This window comes from Sceloporus occidentalis, unplaced genomic scaffold, assembly GCF_023333645.1.
Source record: "Sceloporus occidentalis isolate IW3139 unplaced genomic scaffold, rSceOcc1.0.p SCAF_122, whole genome shotgun sequence".
Lineage (NCBI taxonomy): Eukaryota > Metazoa > Chordata > Lepidosauria > Squamata > Phrynosomatidae > Sceloporus > Sceloporus occidentalis.
The window spans coordinates 305,852-322,937 of NW_028317102.1; the positions used below are offsets into that span (position 1 = coordinate 305,852).

At 40.7% G+C, this 17,086-nt stretch overlaps 2 protein-coding genes across 2 annotated transcripts; one reads left to right on the forward strand and one right to left on the reverse strand.

Annotated features, from left to right (window-relative positions):
* Window positions 1-1,628: 1,628 nt before the first annotated feature.
* Window positions 1,629-3,342, forward strand: LOC149282129 (uncharacterized). The gene is made up of 3 exons (XM_089498577.1): window positions 1,629-2,076; window positions 2,231-2,359; window positions 3,020-3,342. The coding sequence occupies exons 1-3, from the start codon at window positions 1,629-1,631 to the stop codon at window positions 3,340-3,342; spliced, it is 900 nt and encodes a 299-aa protein (XP_089354703.1).
* Window positions 3,343-8,117: 4,775 nt separating this feature from the next.
* On the reverse strand, window positions 8,118-8,768 carry LOC149282130 (transmembrane protein 125-like). Its single transcript, XM_089498578.1, has one exon. It carries the CDS (start codon window positions 8,766-8,768, stop codon window positions 8,118-8,120), a length of 651 nt encoding a protein of 216 aa, XP_089354704.1.
* Window positions 8,769-17,086: the final 8,318 nt, after the last annotated feature.

Consider the following 17,086-nt stretch of genomic DNA (forward strand, 5'->3'; position numbering starts at 1 on the left):
CGTTTTAATATTACTTTTTTTTGGATGGGGCTGCTGGTATGCGAGGGGGTGACCCCATACGCTTTTATTATATTATCGGAATAAGAAAAAATGGCCACTTATGGACTACCGGTGGCCTTTCTCTCTCCTTCTTAATTGTCCTGTTATCTTTTGGCTGAGTAAAAATAGATCCTGCCCCTCTCAACGCGCTTATCTTTTTTTTAAGTAAAAAAGCAAAATATTATCGCAAATAGAACATCGAATTAAAAAAAAGTGCCAGACATTTAATTTGGATTTATAATTTGTATTTTTTTATTTGGACTTCTGAATAAACAAATAAATACCGCACAAAAAATGTGTATGATTGACCATTTAAATAAAACTTCATAAAACATTTTAAAAATCTGGTTACTGCATTTTAAGGATCTATACGTCATAATACGATATTTGCGAAATGAAAGCGAAAGTTTTTTTTTACTTTTTTCGATGATTTAATTTTATTGTTGCTTGGATTCTTTTTTTGTTTGTCAGCAGGTGAACTCAGCATGAGGCTTATCCTGTATTTCACATTCGTCTTGTTGCCCCTCGAGGCAAACCCCTGTATCCTTCTCCCCCAGGTAAATACTGTTGAATCAACTATAAGTATCTGTTTACAATACACATCATATGTCGAAGGACATTCAAGGATGACTACGCTGCTACCAGGGGAGGGCTGGCAGCCTAAGGCCTGGGGGGCAAGTCAAGTGAAGTGGCTCCGCCCCCTCGCACTCACCTTTCACCCCTCACGCTGCTCCCATCACTATGCGGCCATCAGACTGCTGGAAAATTGATCTAAACGGCCGCTGGGTGCTGATGCCACCGGCCGGAGCTACTTTAATCCTTTTTTTATTTATTTAATATGCCGGATCGGCTTGCCATATTAAAAATAAATAAAGTATTAAAGTAGCGCCGGCCGGCAGCATCAGCACCCAGCGGCCGTTTAAATTTCGATTTACAACAATCTGATGGCCGCATACTGATGGGAGCAGCGTGAGGGGTGAAAGGTGAGTGCGAGGGGGCGGAGCTTTCACCCCTCACGCTGCTCCCATCACTTGGCGGCCATCGCACATGGCCGCTGGGTGCTGATGCCGCCAGCCGGCGCTGCTTTAATACTAAAGTATTAAAGTAGCGCCGGCCGGCGGCATCAGCACCCAGTGGCTGTTTAGATTAGATTTCGGGCAGCCTGGGGAGCAATTGCCCCCCGGCCCAGCCCACCCCTGGCTGCTACTTCCTTGTTTTCATGGATAAATGTTTCAAATTTTCTATAAATCTAGAGAAATTAGGGGCAGATCTTCAAAAATGTTATAACCATGGATTAGTTTTATGAATTTGGTGCTAACGCTCAGCCTTCCATTATAGTAGTTTGTAGCGTGAATAATAGTCAAAGTGCCCCTGATTTCACTGAGTTGGTCTTCTGAGTTGGTCTTCTGAGTTGGTCACTGAGTTGGTCTTCTATAACACGTGGACTATCCTATGATGTGTACCATGATTAGTGTTTCCATAATCAAGTCAAAGAATCACCCGGGGTTGGTTTAATGGGTGATTAATTTCCTCTCGTCTTGGTTCATTTACAGGGTAAAGCAGATTGCAAAGACATGGGTCTGCATTCCATGCCGTCTTCACTCCCCCAAGATGTCCGCTACCTGGACCTCTCCAATAATGCAATCCGTATCTCCAAACCATTGACAGGACAATTTTCGGAGATACTTTTCCTAAACCTCTCTCATAACCCTCTCCATATCCTCCCAAGTCAAAGCTTCCAAGGCCTAGACAAACTCCAGACATTGGACCTCAGCCATTGTAACATCTCCAGCCTGCACCCCAACACATTCGACGGCCTGAAGAACCTGAAAATTTTGATCTTAAGTGACAACAGCCTTAGTTCAATCTTTTTGGGGAATCTTACAGCACTAAGACTCCTAGATGTAAGGAAAACCCAGATCATCCCATCACATCCCTCTAAATATCTCAAGAGGATAAAGCTTGGCGACATGCTGCTCCGTCATGGCCTCTGTGATTGCGTCTCAAGAGGACCTCTCGGTACTGTTGATCAGAAAGGTATGAAGGGAAGTAAAATGTATGAAATGTATGAGAAGTGATGCATTTTAAGCTCACGTTAAAAATATGTATATTTGATATATTTTGATCCTACCATGCAAGTTGTTGTCATTAGGCCATTAAAAGAATAATTGGAAATGCTATTTCTCCCCAGCTTCTGGACTGTTCTGCCCGTGTCCTGCTCAAGTCAATGAGAAAGGTGCTCAGGTTTTGAGAGTCGGGTATGGACGTTTTGCCCGAGACGTGAGTGAAATCTCCTTCAATGACTCCTCAGTTAACTCAAGTAAGTCATCTTTTTTTTTTTCTTCAATAAAAAGCAGATCTGTCTGACATTGTAGCCGGTGTCACGAATACTCCAGTAAAATGGTTAAAAATAAACCAGAACAAGTTTAACAGAAAAAAAACCAAAAGTTTAAATGGAAAAACATGTTTCAACTACACAGCGCTGTATATCCTGTAATGTAGGTTAGCATTCACAAAAACCTGGTTTTATCTTCCTGTATCTGCAGACCTAGAGGTGCCGTTGCTGTCAGTCATGTAATATTTTAAGTGACTTTCCCGGCTCAAACACCACACTGAGCTGATGCTTTATGGCAATGCTAATTCCTCCATAGACTTTCATTAGTCAGAGGGTCCATTTGGGTGAATAAGATTGAGCCATTCTGCTGTACCGCACAAGACAGGCCTTATTACACATGCAGTGGCCTGAAAACATTATATATATATATATCTTATACATAAACTAAGACTTTTACAAAAATAGCACAATACTTTATTTTTACTTGGATGCTAGTAATACAATTTGTTAAAGAAGATATAATAATAATAATAATAATACGCATAATAATAATAATAATAATAATAATAAGAATAATATAGGTCTTTTTATTTTCTTTTTTGACAATATAGTAAATATTTAATGGTTCCTGTGTCTTTCCAGCAGCCTCTCCTTCGCCTACTGAAAGCCCGTCCCATGGAAGAAGCTGGCCTTACCTGGTGGGGTTCGTGTTGACGGCCATCGTCCTGTCAGTTCTCATTGCCGTGGCGGCCAAGTGCAATCTCATCCGCAAATACCTCAGCAGCTACCGCCACCGACCTCTGCCGGAGAACGAATGGATTAGTGAGTCCCAAGGCGAGCTTCCCGGGGTGCCGCTGCCTCCCCCCGAAGACGAAGACGGGTTTATCGAGGATAATTACATACAGCCAAGGCCCCATCATGAGGAAGAGGAGGATGAGGACGATCGCATGAGCACATTTCGTGTCTGACGGACATATCTGTACCTTTAGGCCCATGTATTTATCACCTGAGTGAAGGAATTTTATTAAACTGGAGCTAGCGCTTTATTTTAGAAGAAGTAACCTGCTTTGCTTCTAAGAAGTGAGGATATCCTCTTGCAACTAAAAATGTACTACTTTAAAGTAAATATTTGTGCGACTCCCAGTGAAGAACGACAGCTTTTGAGGATCCCGCGTCCCCATTTCTTAACCCTTCCTTCGATGCAGCAGAGAAGGACAGCCCTAGTAGTCTAGGGGTTATTAAGAGCCAGGTACTCGGTTATGTGTAGTAAGCACATGCTTTGCATAAAGGGGGGAAGGGGGAGGGGCTTAATGTGACCCTCATTGTATGGTATTTTTAATACCCCTCCCATTTTCTTAATTGCCCCTCCCATTTGACTATGCCTACCAAAACCACTACTTTAGATGGAAAGGAAGAAACGGGTATCACTCAGATGAACACCATGCAATGTATCCTCTAAAGCTTGTCGACAAATGGGTAGTAGTTTTAGGAGAATCTGTGGTCCCAGCCTTCGGCTTAGGCCCAAAAGTTACTTGGCAGTTGATGTAGTTGTGCCCTTGATGTAGTTAAAAAAAAAACATTGCCGTCCCGTTTTTACCGGAAGACCAAGGGCCGACATGAAAAGAGGTGAAGTCTGTCACAGCACATTATACACTCCGCCGTAAACCCTCACGTGAGTGAGTCCTACCACACCCCATGCTCCAAAGAACACTCCACCCGGGGACTCAGTTGCAAGTAAGTGATCTAGTAGGACAAGTCGCACGAAGACGAGTAGCATTCTATCGTACGCGTCCCCAAGCGGTATCCACATATCCACAGCCGACGAAGACACCCTTTACCGCCATGCATAAATCTCACTTCATACCCACCAGTTCACCTGTATGCCAGAATATGCCTGATCCCAACCGGCCCAGAACCTTCCACAGAGAAAGTCACAGATGGGCTTTAGTATTTAGAATAGTGATTGAATAACACGTTACAGAGATTAGACTGGAAGCCTCATGGAAAAAAAATATTTTTATTTTAACATTAAATACAGTGCTTTGTATTTTATCATGTTTCAATAAATTCCTGTATCTGCAGAGCTGGAGGCCGCCATTGTTGTCAGTCAGGTGATATTTGGGGTGACTTTCCTGGCTCAAACACCGCACTGAGCTGATGCTTTATGGCAATGCTAATGAAGTCCATTCCTTCATAGACTTTTTATTAGTCAGAGCGACCGACTGGGTGATTAGGACTGAGCTATTCTATTGTTTTCCACAGGCAGTAGGATAAGGAGCCGGGGCGTTTGTCTCAGATAATAGATGATCTGCAGCTGCCTGAAAACATTATATTATGCGAACACTGGAAATGGTTTAACACAAAAAATGATAGAATATTTTTTTTAAACCTACACTATTAGTAACAACAAAAAATGTGTTAGTTTTCACATTTGACGCTTATGAGAAGTGTATACCGCAAGGCTGCATTAATAATACATGTCCCCCGCGAAGCGACCATCTGGTCACCGAGAGTAAATGAATATTAATAAAAAGCGAAAGCTGAATGTTTTAATCTGAAATGAGTGCGCGGTGGGGATGAGCAAACATATTCATAACATGCGTGTATAATCTATACCATTAACAAGAAGAAGAGCGTTAACTATTCACCAAGGCTAGCTGAACCCTATCGGTCTACTTAAACAAAAAGTACATTTTTTAACCATTTTAAAACGGCTGGTGTCCCATTTTATTGTTGTTTTATTTTTTAAAACTTTAGTTGATAAAAAAAAAATAGGAATCAGATCTACATGTGTTTATTGCCATCACGCATCGGGCATTTTGGGCTCACTGGCAATTCCACCTTTCCCTTGCTAATACTCTCCATCGTGCTCATGTGCTTCTTTTAATTTCGATAGGAAAGTTAATGCTCGTTAGTGTGAAGCACAGTTATTTTACTGAAGTATTTAACTGTCCCTTTCCCGTTACTGCATGAAAGGAATGCGGAATAATATTTAGGACGGTTTCACTAACTTTTAATTCAGCACTAAATTTAATTTGCAGAGATCTGTAGAGTCACAGCTGAGTTTTTAGCGGGGCTAGATTATTATTATTATTTTATTAATACTATTGCTATTATTTATTGATTTATATAGATCCTTCATATTCTGCGGCGCTATATAAATCAATAAATAATAATAATGTATATTATTTATACTAATTGAATAAATGTTCTATATAACATTGTTGTTGCCGAAGCAAACTCATGGTTTAGGGAAGAGATCCCTTAATCAGCCGGTTGCCCCATTTATTGTTAGTATTATAGATGTATAAAAAAAAATCACAAAAAATCAGAACAGATAATCAGAAAATTATTTTTATTAAAGTCTCATTTTGAAACATGTAAAATATTAGCTTTATATTAAGAATCATGTTTTTCAGCGAGGAATAAAAAATATATATATATATATTTGCATCTTTCCATCATCTTTAAATATCTGCATCTCAGATGCACGAATACGGCAGCATTTTACACAACGGCTTTGCAAAGTCTCATAATTATTCAGCGAATGAATGAGAGCTGGGTGATTCCACCTCGCTCGTCTAAGCATTCGAACATTCTCTACTTGGGCTAATTCATACAGAATCTAAGATGAGAGTTGTAGGGTGCTAGAATTATCCCATTAACTATCCAAATAACAGAGGGGTTTTTTTTTTGCCCATTCGCTGCAACAATCTGGGTAAATTCTGGTAACGTGCCTTTAAATAATTTACATGACAAGACAATGGGGACAAAGGTAGAATTTAATAGTTCCTCTTACTGCTCCCCACCCTCATAACGTATTTGTTGGCTACATAAATCTGACAATATTTTATTGGTTAGCAATTTTAACCCTTTTGGGCTTATTTACAAAAACAGGAGTTTCAACAAATTTGTTATACATTATGAAGGCTCAATCTACTGTATTTAAAGCTTGGTCGGCAATAATATAGGTTAAATGAGTGCGATTTCTTAAAATTCTGCTCACTGATTAAACTACACATTATGCACGGCTAGCTCAGCACTGGAAACTGTGTAGAGTAAAGTAATTGAAGGGGAAAACTCACCTGCAATCTCCTGCCTTAGTAAATAAACCCCTTTTTTGTGGCTCATGCCCACACCAGCTAAAAAAGTTACTGCGAACCATTCCTAGTAAAGGGTTGAGAACTTTTATACAAAATCATACATTTAAAAAAAAATATATCAAAAATACTTAAAAGTCCACAGTTTTAGACCAATAAAATCAGTGCAAAATATTCATTAATACGGGGTTTAAAAAACATGTTTTTTTTACTTTGGGTTATTGGGGATTCTACACTTGTTACATTTCTGGAATATATTCCAAATGGGAATTTAACCAAATTCACTATAAATAGTTAAATACATTACGGGTGCTGGAGAAACAGCTGGCTATCCACCCAACTTCATATAAATTCAAATATTCCAGCTATTCCTTAAATTAAATGAAGCCACCAATTATGGAACATATGTAAACATATTTTAACAAAAAATATATGATAATCATTACAATGAAATATATATATGTACACGGATAATTAGTGAGCATCATTGTTTTTACAGTATTATGTGTAATATATACAATCAGCTGTACATATTTAAAATTATGTTATAACACTAGAAATGTCATTGGCTACAGCTTTTTGCAGCTTTTTGCCCCTAAAAATGTAAATCTCATATTATGTTATAGACATGGGAACTCTGGGTGAAGCACCGCTTCAACGGATGGTGGGAGCCACGTAACGGCACGCCCCGTTCCCCGTCCACTTCCCCTCCAAAAATGGCATGTGCCTCGTAACGTCGGCGGGACTGACCACCGAAATCAACTGGACCACCTACCAGTGTCCCGCAAGAGAGTGGGGGGGCTCTGGGTACCTGGAGCCAGAGAGTCCCCAGGTAAGGCTATGGACTTTTGGACATAGAATGAGAATTGTCACATTCCAGATTTTCCCCGATCCTAGTCTTACTTCTATTTACAGCAAATCTAGAATGTGACAGTTTCCCTCTACCCATGATAAAGAGACAAGACTGGAATTTGGTTATCTGAAGGATGGAGGCGGTTCTGTGTCGTTCGAAGGGTTAACCACACAGTACAGAATACATTTAGAGCTCATTTTCTTCTACAGCATTATTTAATCGCTTGTCTGTATAGTCTGAATTTATAACAGCTGCGTCTTTTAGAGGAGCATCAGGGAAGGGACGTCGTGGTGGCACAGAACCATCAAAATGTTCAGCTTTCGACTGAAACACTTGTAGATACACCTTTAAAAGTAAGGATGTGAAGCAAAAATGCACAGGTCTTAGGTACAGAACACATATTCTTTTTGGTCTCCTTGCAATGTCTTATTCATGGTTTTTCTAACCACCTTGCGTTGGCATCACAAGATATCCATACCTTCTCTTAGAGGTCAATATATTCTCTTCCAAAGGTTCCATATTATTCTAGGAAAGAGATAACATGGACAGAGGCGAGGTTCGTTAAACTGTTTGTGGAGCTCCTTGGTATCAGTAACTCCACACCAGAATGTCTACAACTGGGCTACCACCGCTGCGGCCTTCTGAAAACTTCACCAATTATTGGTTATTTTTATGATTGACAACAAATAAGGTTGTGTTTTGCATACAGATCTCTGGTTTTCTCTTTTTTTATGAGCACTGTTGTCTTGTATCCGATCGCCATACTCGATTCCAAGTTTCTAACCTGGGTTTATATGAGGTTGGCCATACTTGAGGTTGCATTACGAGACCCGCTGAGTTGACCAGAGACGGAGAACACATTAATGCTCCTGAAATGGAAGTTTCTGGTGGTGGCCCATGACTTATAGAATATCACCAGCGCATATATAAGCAGGCCAAAGAAAATAAATGCTCCACAAACAATTAAGGTAATCCCCACCGAGTGCATAGTAATCAATATTGTAGTTGGGCCTGATTGTTCTCTGCTAAAGGACAATATGTAAAGAACGACCCCACATATAAGAATAACAAAAGCGCTGATTAGCAAAACCACCGTATCCGATAATCCTCCACTCTTCAGCATGTCAATGCGTTCTCGACTGTGCAGGCAGTGCATATCCTGAATGGCAGAGCTCAAGAGCTGCTTCAGCAGGATCAGAAGAGCCAGAAGACATAACGTTGACCCTACGGCCAGCCTCCATTCTCCAGAACGACTCGTGGTGGTGGAGAGAAGAACAATGCCACCAATGCCACAAATAATGATGAGGAGGACTGCTACTGTGTAGCACACTATTGACTTGACTGGATCCCTGGACCACCAGAGCTCCATATGCTCCTCTATGATGTCATCCTCCGTCCGTCCTTGATGTGATGGAGTCCGTGTTGGAGGGGTCTCCTCCATCTCTATAATTTTTTTAGCACAGGAGCAAAAGAAAACACAGAGTTTATCTATGTCCCACAAACTGTGTGGCTCATAGCCTTCAAAGACAAAAGACAACCAGACAACAGTTCACATTGCAGACGTATTCTCGGTGAGAAGATCTGGTTGGATGAACATGCAGCAGATGATGGCTATAATATTGATGACAGAGGAGCAGATCCGCAGTTGAGGTTGTTGTAGTGTAGAGTAACTAAATCTTCTCAACCTTCTTGGAACATCTTTAATCTTTCACATCTCCGCCGTACATTCCTCCACATCTACAAAACTACACCTGCAAAATAAAAATAAGACATGTCGACAGAGTTTGAATAACTTTGGTATCTTGTATAATGCTGGTACAGGCAGGGAATTTTCCTGCTGTAAAAACCCAAGATTCAGAATAGCCATAAACGGGAGGGGAACTCTGGATAGTAATTATGTATCAAACGCAGGCACTTTGTTCCTAATCTCTAACAGGGCACAACAAGAAGCCAACACTACATTTGTAACCAATAATGTCTATTTAGGGGCAATTAAGGACAAATACTATCTTGGATCACTTTTTTGTTTTAGAAATCATCCCATAGTTTGCTCTTCTTTGATATTCTTCCACCTGCCAGCTTTACCTGTAAATATGGAATACGTTCAACATTAAGACATTTAGCCCCTGGGCTCACCTACTTTTACACGACTGTTCACCAGAGTATCGTCCCAACAAACAATACACCCTTTGTCTATAATATCAACCTCACCTTTGTTCTGGTCTCCAATGTATACATTTTAATATATATGTACACACGCTATACAGTACCATTCAGAGCCATAACAGGATGAACAGATGAATTAATTATTAATTATTAATCATAATTATATTTCTAGGAAAAATATCTCAGATTAACACATGGGGGGGTTCTAAACACATAGATGTAAAGATTGATCATAGAAGGCCACTGATACCCCCCCTTCTGCTACTCCTGCCAGCTGGCATTTAAAGGGACTTCTTGTCGACCTGATGTGACCCCGTTGTGACCATTGCCTTCCTTTTTTACCGTGAATGAACAAACAGAAATCTAAGTTAATAAGTATAAATATTAGAAATGTAACAAATGCTGGACCCCTATTTTTTTTAGAATTAGCTTTTTTTAGGTGGGCTCACAAGTTGTGTCTGTTTAGAGGATTGCGGTGTGGAGGATCTTGCCACCTCCTTACGTACCTTCTCGCCCCTTGGAGCTGGTGGCTGAAGACATGAAAGGGTTTGGGGGATAAAAAAATACATCACGAGAGATGAAATGGGATGTCGGGGACGGTGACAGAGACGGGACGCATCCAGGGCTCCGGCTTTATGAGATGACACATCCACGCTTTGCTGTCACTCACGCTGACTCTTGTCACCAACTGGTCTTCCTGTCACAAAGTTCCTCTGTCTTCAGTTTTACAAAGGAGGAGGAGGAGTTGGGTTTAACTCTTTGTGGGCTCACAGAGAAGCAGGAAGAATGGAGCCCGTTGGCAATGATTTATGGCAGCCTGTGTCTTCCAGAGAGTTGGGGACAACCCGTTCCCTAAACTCTCGCAGCTCTGTAATCGGCCCCCCAAACGTACTTTGGATTTACTTGATTTCTTCTTCAAGGGGGAAATGGGACTTCCTTATTTTAATCCGAATAAAACGTTTAATACGGGGCTGTTTCTCGTGGATCTAGTTAAAGGAAATTCTTGTTTCATCTTCGGGATGCCGTGTAGAGTCCGGGTTGAATATCCTTCCGGCTCCGACAGTAAATATTGTATCGAAAACTATGTTTTTTCCTTACCATTCACGTGTTTTGTTTTTATTTTTGTGTTTTACAGCATCTGCTATTGTTTTTTTTTTGTTTTTTTTCAGAAATACATCATGTTGAAATAAAAAAAATATATATAAAAATGATAAATTAAATAAATTCTTAAAAAATATGTCCCTAAAATGTCCTTTTTTCCCAGACCTTTTCTGCAGAATCGCTTTAAATGTTTTGTTTATTGTAATTTAGTCTCGCTAAATGAAATTTAGCAGACCTCTGGTTTATTGACTCATGTAAAGGTGTATAACAGTTATAAATTATTTTATAGAAAGACTCAGACCTCAATCAATCGTTGGTCTCATCTTAGATTCAGGAGCCATGCGTGTTTAAATTTCCTTACTGTATTAACCTCTACCCCTTCTGCTGGGAGGCTGTTTCATGTATCCACAACCCAAGCCTCTAACCCTCTAGTTTAAGAATATGGCCTCTTGTTCTAACATGTATCCTTCTTTTATTTAATTTCTCTTAAAACCAAGCTAGGAACATGGGTGTATGTGTTACATTGTAAATAAAACACATTATTATTTTTATAAATTCCTCAATTACACAAATAGCTATCAATGATTCACATTAAAGTCACGGTAAAGCTCCGCCCCTGGCCACACCTCTAACCACTCCTCCTTAAATAAAAGGGTCCTCTTTGGAATGTTGGGGGGTAATTAGGACGTCTCTGTTACAATAAGGATACTTTTACTCCATTTAGTTCTATTTGATTATACCTTTTACCTTTACACCGTATACACCCTAGAAAACAAACACGGCTAATAATATCTTTTACAGACGCATTTCCTGGTTGGTGCGGCGGACGAAAATGCCAAGTGCTTTAACCCTCTTACAGCTAATGTGTTTCACTAAATATTATTTTATAGTGAATATTATATCTATATATCTGTATCTTATATATATAAATGAAGCATTGTTCTCCGCACGCCACAGAAAATAGAAGCCAAAAATCCAAAATATATAGAAATAATATTTGGGAATACACTACACTGAACTGTTTTAATCAAAATCGTGAGATTGCTCACGACTTGGACTGTTTATATATATATAATATTTTTAAATAAAATTATGCTGGTTATTAGGAAGGTTGTGTACCCAATTAAAGGGGAACCGTAGTGAATTTACTCCATTTACTCCAAAATTATAATAGTTTTTGAAAAATTTAAGTAATTTAAAAACAGAAGCTCAGATCTTAGCTATCATTAATCTGATCAATTACCTGTCCTGAATTCTATCCCAAATTTACTTTGAGCTCTGCCCTAGGCTTAACCCAAGGCAGCCTCCTCAGCCATCCGTTCCACAGACACTGTCCTCAATGAGGAGAGTCGAGATATGACATCATAACGCAGTGACTTAAAGATGCCACCAATGAGCTGCATTATGTGACATTGTGCTTTGGCTATAAAAATATGGTTATATTTACATGCCAGCCAAATGCTCAATATCATTAAGCCCAGTTGAGGACTGAGTTCTTTGTGGCTCCTCGTTCTCCCGGGACATACGTTGTCTCCAAGAGCGAGCTTGTTGTGATGAAACGAGTAGAGGAAAAAAGTCAAGGGTGGACAAGGTTTGGGGGGAAAGTGTTATGGCGGAAATCCGAAAAGCAATTGGGAAGACCATAGATTTGTTTTGGAAGGAGATATATGATGAGGTGAGGGAATGAGAGGTGAATAAGGGAATTATGGTGGGAAAAAGTTCTTGGGATGAAGGTACGTGAGAGGCTATAACAGGTCAGACAGAGAACACAGAAGATGATATCTCCATATCATTCCTTGTTACTTGTACTTAGACCTCTGTACTGTTTTCTGACGTATGTTTTCACTTCTCATCTCTAGTTAACTTGGCAACTTATTGTGTTTTTCTTGCCGTATAGCAGATCATAAAAATAAAACGATCGGCGAATAGAATTGGGGAAAATGGGAAAAGTGACCATATTTTTAAAATGGAAAAGCAGGTTGTCAGAGCATAGGACAGACTGGTCTCCTCAGTGACAAAAAGTGCTTAATTTAGCTAAACAAGCAGTCTGGTAGTGATGGCTCACCATGGAACCCTTTCAGTCCCCCAATGGTGCACTTACCTGCTGAACTGGCCAACGGGCCATCAAACTGAAAGTGACAGGACCTGTGGCCGACCGGGGGGGGGGGGGCACATTCCTTCTACTGCATAACCTGGGGCAGATTGCCCAAGATGGCAATGAAGTTCCCCAGTGGGTCACTGCTCCATAAGCCGGTCCAGGGATCACCCTGGTAATTAGCCCAAATCCACCATGGAGGCCTAGCCAGCACAGCCTCAATAATTAATTTTCCCCATGCCACATAACCTTAAAATACAGCATGCCTGGATATAGAGTCATAGAGGATGGAGGCCATGGAGGGAAGTGTAAGCAGGGGTGCTGCCCTGGGTAGCCCCCAGCCAAAATACCCCACGGGGCAGGACCATACAGGATACAAAGAAACCCTCTGCAGAGACGGGGAGGCTGGACGTCACATATTAGGTATAAGGGAACAGTTCTGCCAAAACAATGACATCATTGTTACTTTTATTCACTTAAATATTTATTTTACATTATTTATTTATTTCAATATATTTTTTAAAATGCAACATTTATAAATGATACATTTTAAGGAGACTCCATAAAATTGGAATATGAATGATTGAAAACAAGAATTCTATTTTGAATGGTAAAAGCGTTTGGGCCGGCAGGAAGAACTGTAACATTTTAAAGCTACTGGAACTAAAAGAGAGCATTCCAGTTAAAGTCTGTCCTGAAGAGCTTGCGGGCTGCGGACATAATTTCCTCTTTATGGTCAGTGGCAGGACTCGAAACTAGGGCACCTGGGCTACTATTGGTGGTCCTGCTGCATGATGATGTCATATCTGCTTCTAGACATAAAATCGGGGACAAAAATTCATTGTGGAGGGCAATGTTGCCTTTAAAAGTCCCACTTTATTATTTCCCCTGTTTTGGACAAATCTGTCTAATCTCTTTTTTTTTTTTTAAAGTCCCTGAGACACAAGTAAAGCACCCCCCCCCCGGCATTGAAAGGGTTAAACGTTATGGAGCACAGAAGCTCACTTGCATAACTGCTGAAACAACGTAACCAGGAGGAGGAAACAAAGTAAAATCGCCTTACCTGTCTCACCTGTAGCCGAGACAAAAATTTGTGCGAGCGAAATTAAAGAATGTGGTGGGAGAAAGGATAACCCTCCTCCCGCGGTGCCCTTTTTGGCTTTCCCAGTTTCTCAGGATTCGTGTTTATCTTCTTCTGCGTTCTACAGGTGGAAATTCTATCTCTTCCTTCTCTGCACGGTGCTTGACAGGGATTGGCTGCCCTGTGCGGTGACATCATACAGGAGGGCAGGTACATTCCCGGCAAGGTGATACCTCTGCTCGACCTGATCGTGCACGTGCGCGGCCGTGGCTGTGACTGCCCTGCGCACGCGCCCAAGGGGGGCTAATTCTCATTCTGTCTTATTCCGGATCATTCACTCACTTTGTTTTTGTTTCTAGAGTCCGTGCGCTAGATCTTTCTCTACAGCCTTGTTTAGCACTCACTCCATTATATGACAATGTACAAAGGGCAGAGGGCTGATTGAGATTGGAGAGATAACAGCTAGAGTAAACAAATAACAGCGCCGAGGTACATGGCAACCGTATCAATAAGGAAACAGCGGCTATAAGGAGGAAAATCACTTTCACCGGCCAGTAGCACGGCCACCGCTTTACTGCTGGACGGACGTAGCCTTCAGAGAGCCAAACTACCTGCCCCACCAACGACCCCGTAAGATCTAACCCAGTACCCCGATGTCCTCCGCTTTTATATATGTCTTGGGATTCAATCTATGTTTCGGGATAGAAACTCATAGGAATGCTTGATTTTTCACGATTTTTCGTGTACACGTGGTTAACAGTGAAAAGAAAAACACAAATCATAAAAAAGTCATTTATTCTCCTTCTGTGGGCTCTTTGAAGCTCCTGAACCTCCTCCAAGCTTTCAAGATGGGGCAGCGACCCATATCTGCTCCCACGGAAAGGGCTCGATATCTTCCGGGTGTCCCAAGAGTCTGTCTTTTGGGATCCATAAGTCGATATGTCTCTTTCTTCCATTGATGTCACTCTTTTCTTTCAAGAGTTTGCAGGGAACGAGGGTATCACAGTCCAAAAAGTATAGAAACAGCAGGAATGGGTTTATTTATTGGAAAACATAGAATTTGTCATCAGATCAGACCCATTTGGCCCGTCTTATCATCTTATCATTGCCCATTTTCCCTGCTGTTAAGACTCAATCAGTTGTTGGTCTCGTCTTAGATTCAGGAGCCGTATGCCTATCCCATGCATGTTTAATACCCTCACTGTATTACTTCCTTACATTCCATCTAAGTTGTGGAAATAAAATGCAATATTCAGCTTCTTTGCCAAAATATCTTTGGAGATATGTCAACAACTGAATGTACCCCGGGAGTCACAGACCCTCTCATTATGATTTGGGGGATATTGCAAAGAATGTAGACATCAAGAACAATTACCAATAATTAACCAATACGTAAATACGTAAACTACCGCCCAATCAGCTCGATCATTCCGCCAGTTGCTATGGGGAAATTTTATGGGAACAATAAAGCTTTCTAAATTTAAATCCCGAGAGTGCTCATTCTCTTACTAATGAGGTTTATATATATATATATATATATATATTATTATTATTATTAATATATCTATATTTTATATATATATATATTTTATATGTATATATATATAAGGAGGGCTGGCGCTGCTCTCGTCACCAGCAGAAGGTTATTACGTTCACTTTTATCGCCTGTGCAATATAACTCTCTCTAGTGTTTAGCGCAATGTCTGCAATACAGATTACTGTCTTATGCAACGTACAAATAAAGCCCAAAGCTGGACCTGCTTTTATATGAATTGATATAACTAACATAAATATCCCTGTTCGCCTGCAACCTAAAACCATTGCTATCTTGTATTTTTACTTTACTAAGAAGGTAGTAGATAAGTGGAAAAGCCTCCTAGCAGAAATGGCAGAATGGGTCTGATCTGCAGTCACATTCTAGGGTTCTACATATGATCCTTTTTGGCGTTTTTACTGTTTAACCGGACGTATGGTCACCCTACTCCTCAAACATACACTAAAACACTATGATCTTAACATAGTAGTGGGTTTCACATTATTTTGTTTGATTTTGTGTTATTTTATTCTCATTCCATTCAAGCGGATTGTGTTTATCACCTCTTTGGCACCCCCCAAAAAATTACTAGGAGTTATTTCTCCAATGAAACAACTAACTAAGTTACTCATTAAAGATGAATCGTACTTGAAACTCCATGGAACGTTGACAAAGGTTGTGTTTTTCCTTCGTTAACCAAGATTTTATTAAAAATAACAATGTTTAGAAAACGACATCTATGCCCCAAAATGTAACAATTACTTGTCCTGAAGAAAGTTCTTCTGAAAATACTAACACTTGGGAAAGTGAAACAAACATCAGTCTGCCATAATCTGCTATAATGTAGCATCGGGCATATAGATATGGACACAAATAATAATTTGTATATACCCTAATACAAGGTTCCCAACCTGTGGCCCTCCAGCTGCTGCAGGACTACATCTCCCATAATGCTCTTTCAGATAAGGGGCTGGCAGAGGAGTATGGGAGATGTAGTCCTGCAGCAGCTGAAGGGCTGCAGGTTGGACACCCTTGCCCTAATACCAGGGCTGGACTGGGGATGACGAGGTGGCCCTGGTACCTTAAGGCCACCAAATGACGTCACTATGTGACATCACACACTGCAGCACCCCATCTGCTGCTCCAGTACGGAGCGATGGCGGCCAGTGAGACACCGGGCATTTGCCTGGTGTGCCAGATGGCCAGTCCCCAGGTAGGCTACCCAGAGCCTAACCTCTTCCGACGGAGCGGCTATCCATGCATGACGACAAGGGCAAGACTAGCCCCAGATAGCATTTAATGAGTTAGGAATGGGAGGGCATTCGGCCGGGGTATTATTATTATGATATTTTATTCTTTTATTTATTTTTTACAGCTTTGAGCATTTTATATTTGTAGATTATGTGACTTGTTACTAAGGTTTACTTCTACAAACTTGCGTAGTTTTGCCAGCTCGTATTCATTCGCTCCACGTCCCTCTTCACGAGAATTCACAGACTTTGAAACATGAAAGGCCCGGCTCAGCGCTCAGACCAGATGATAAGGAGATTCTGTTCCTCCGCACACCACTTCCTCACTGTGGTTATGATCAGCTCCCTGACCCACGAGGCTTGCATCTGATCTTTGATATTTCAGCCGCTTTAAAGTGTTTCATTATCAGTTGGCAAATAAATGTGTTAAAGGGACACTCCAGCCATCATATGTACCTTAATGCACATGGTAGCTGTATGACCTCTTTGGAAATGCATGGAATCCCTCCCAAAATGCATTTACCCCTTTTAC

Excerpts from the sequence above, each read along its gene's own strand:
- LOC149282130 (XM_089498578.1), bottom strand. The coding sequence starts at position 8,768 with ATGGAGGAGACCCCTCCAACACGGACTCCATCACATCAAGGACGGACG.
- LOC149282129 (XM_089498577.1), top strand. The coding sequence starts at position 1,629 with ATGCCGTCTTCACTCCCCCAAGATGTCCGCTACCTGGACCTCTCCAAT. Across the intron at positions 2,077-2,230 it reads CGGTACTGTTGATCAGAAAG|CTTCTGGACTGTTCTGCCCG; the intron begins GTATGAAGGGAA and ends ATTTCTCCCCAG. Across the intron at positions 2,360-3,019 it reads TGACTCCTCAGTTAACTCAA|CCTCTCCTTCGCCTACTGAA; the intron begins GTAAGTCATCTT and ends TCTTTCCAGCAG.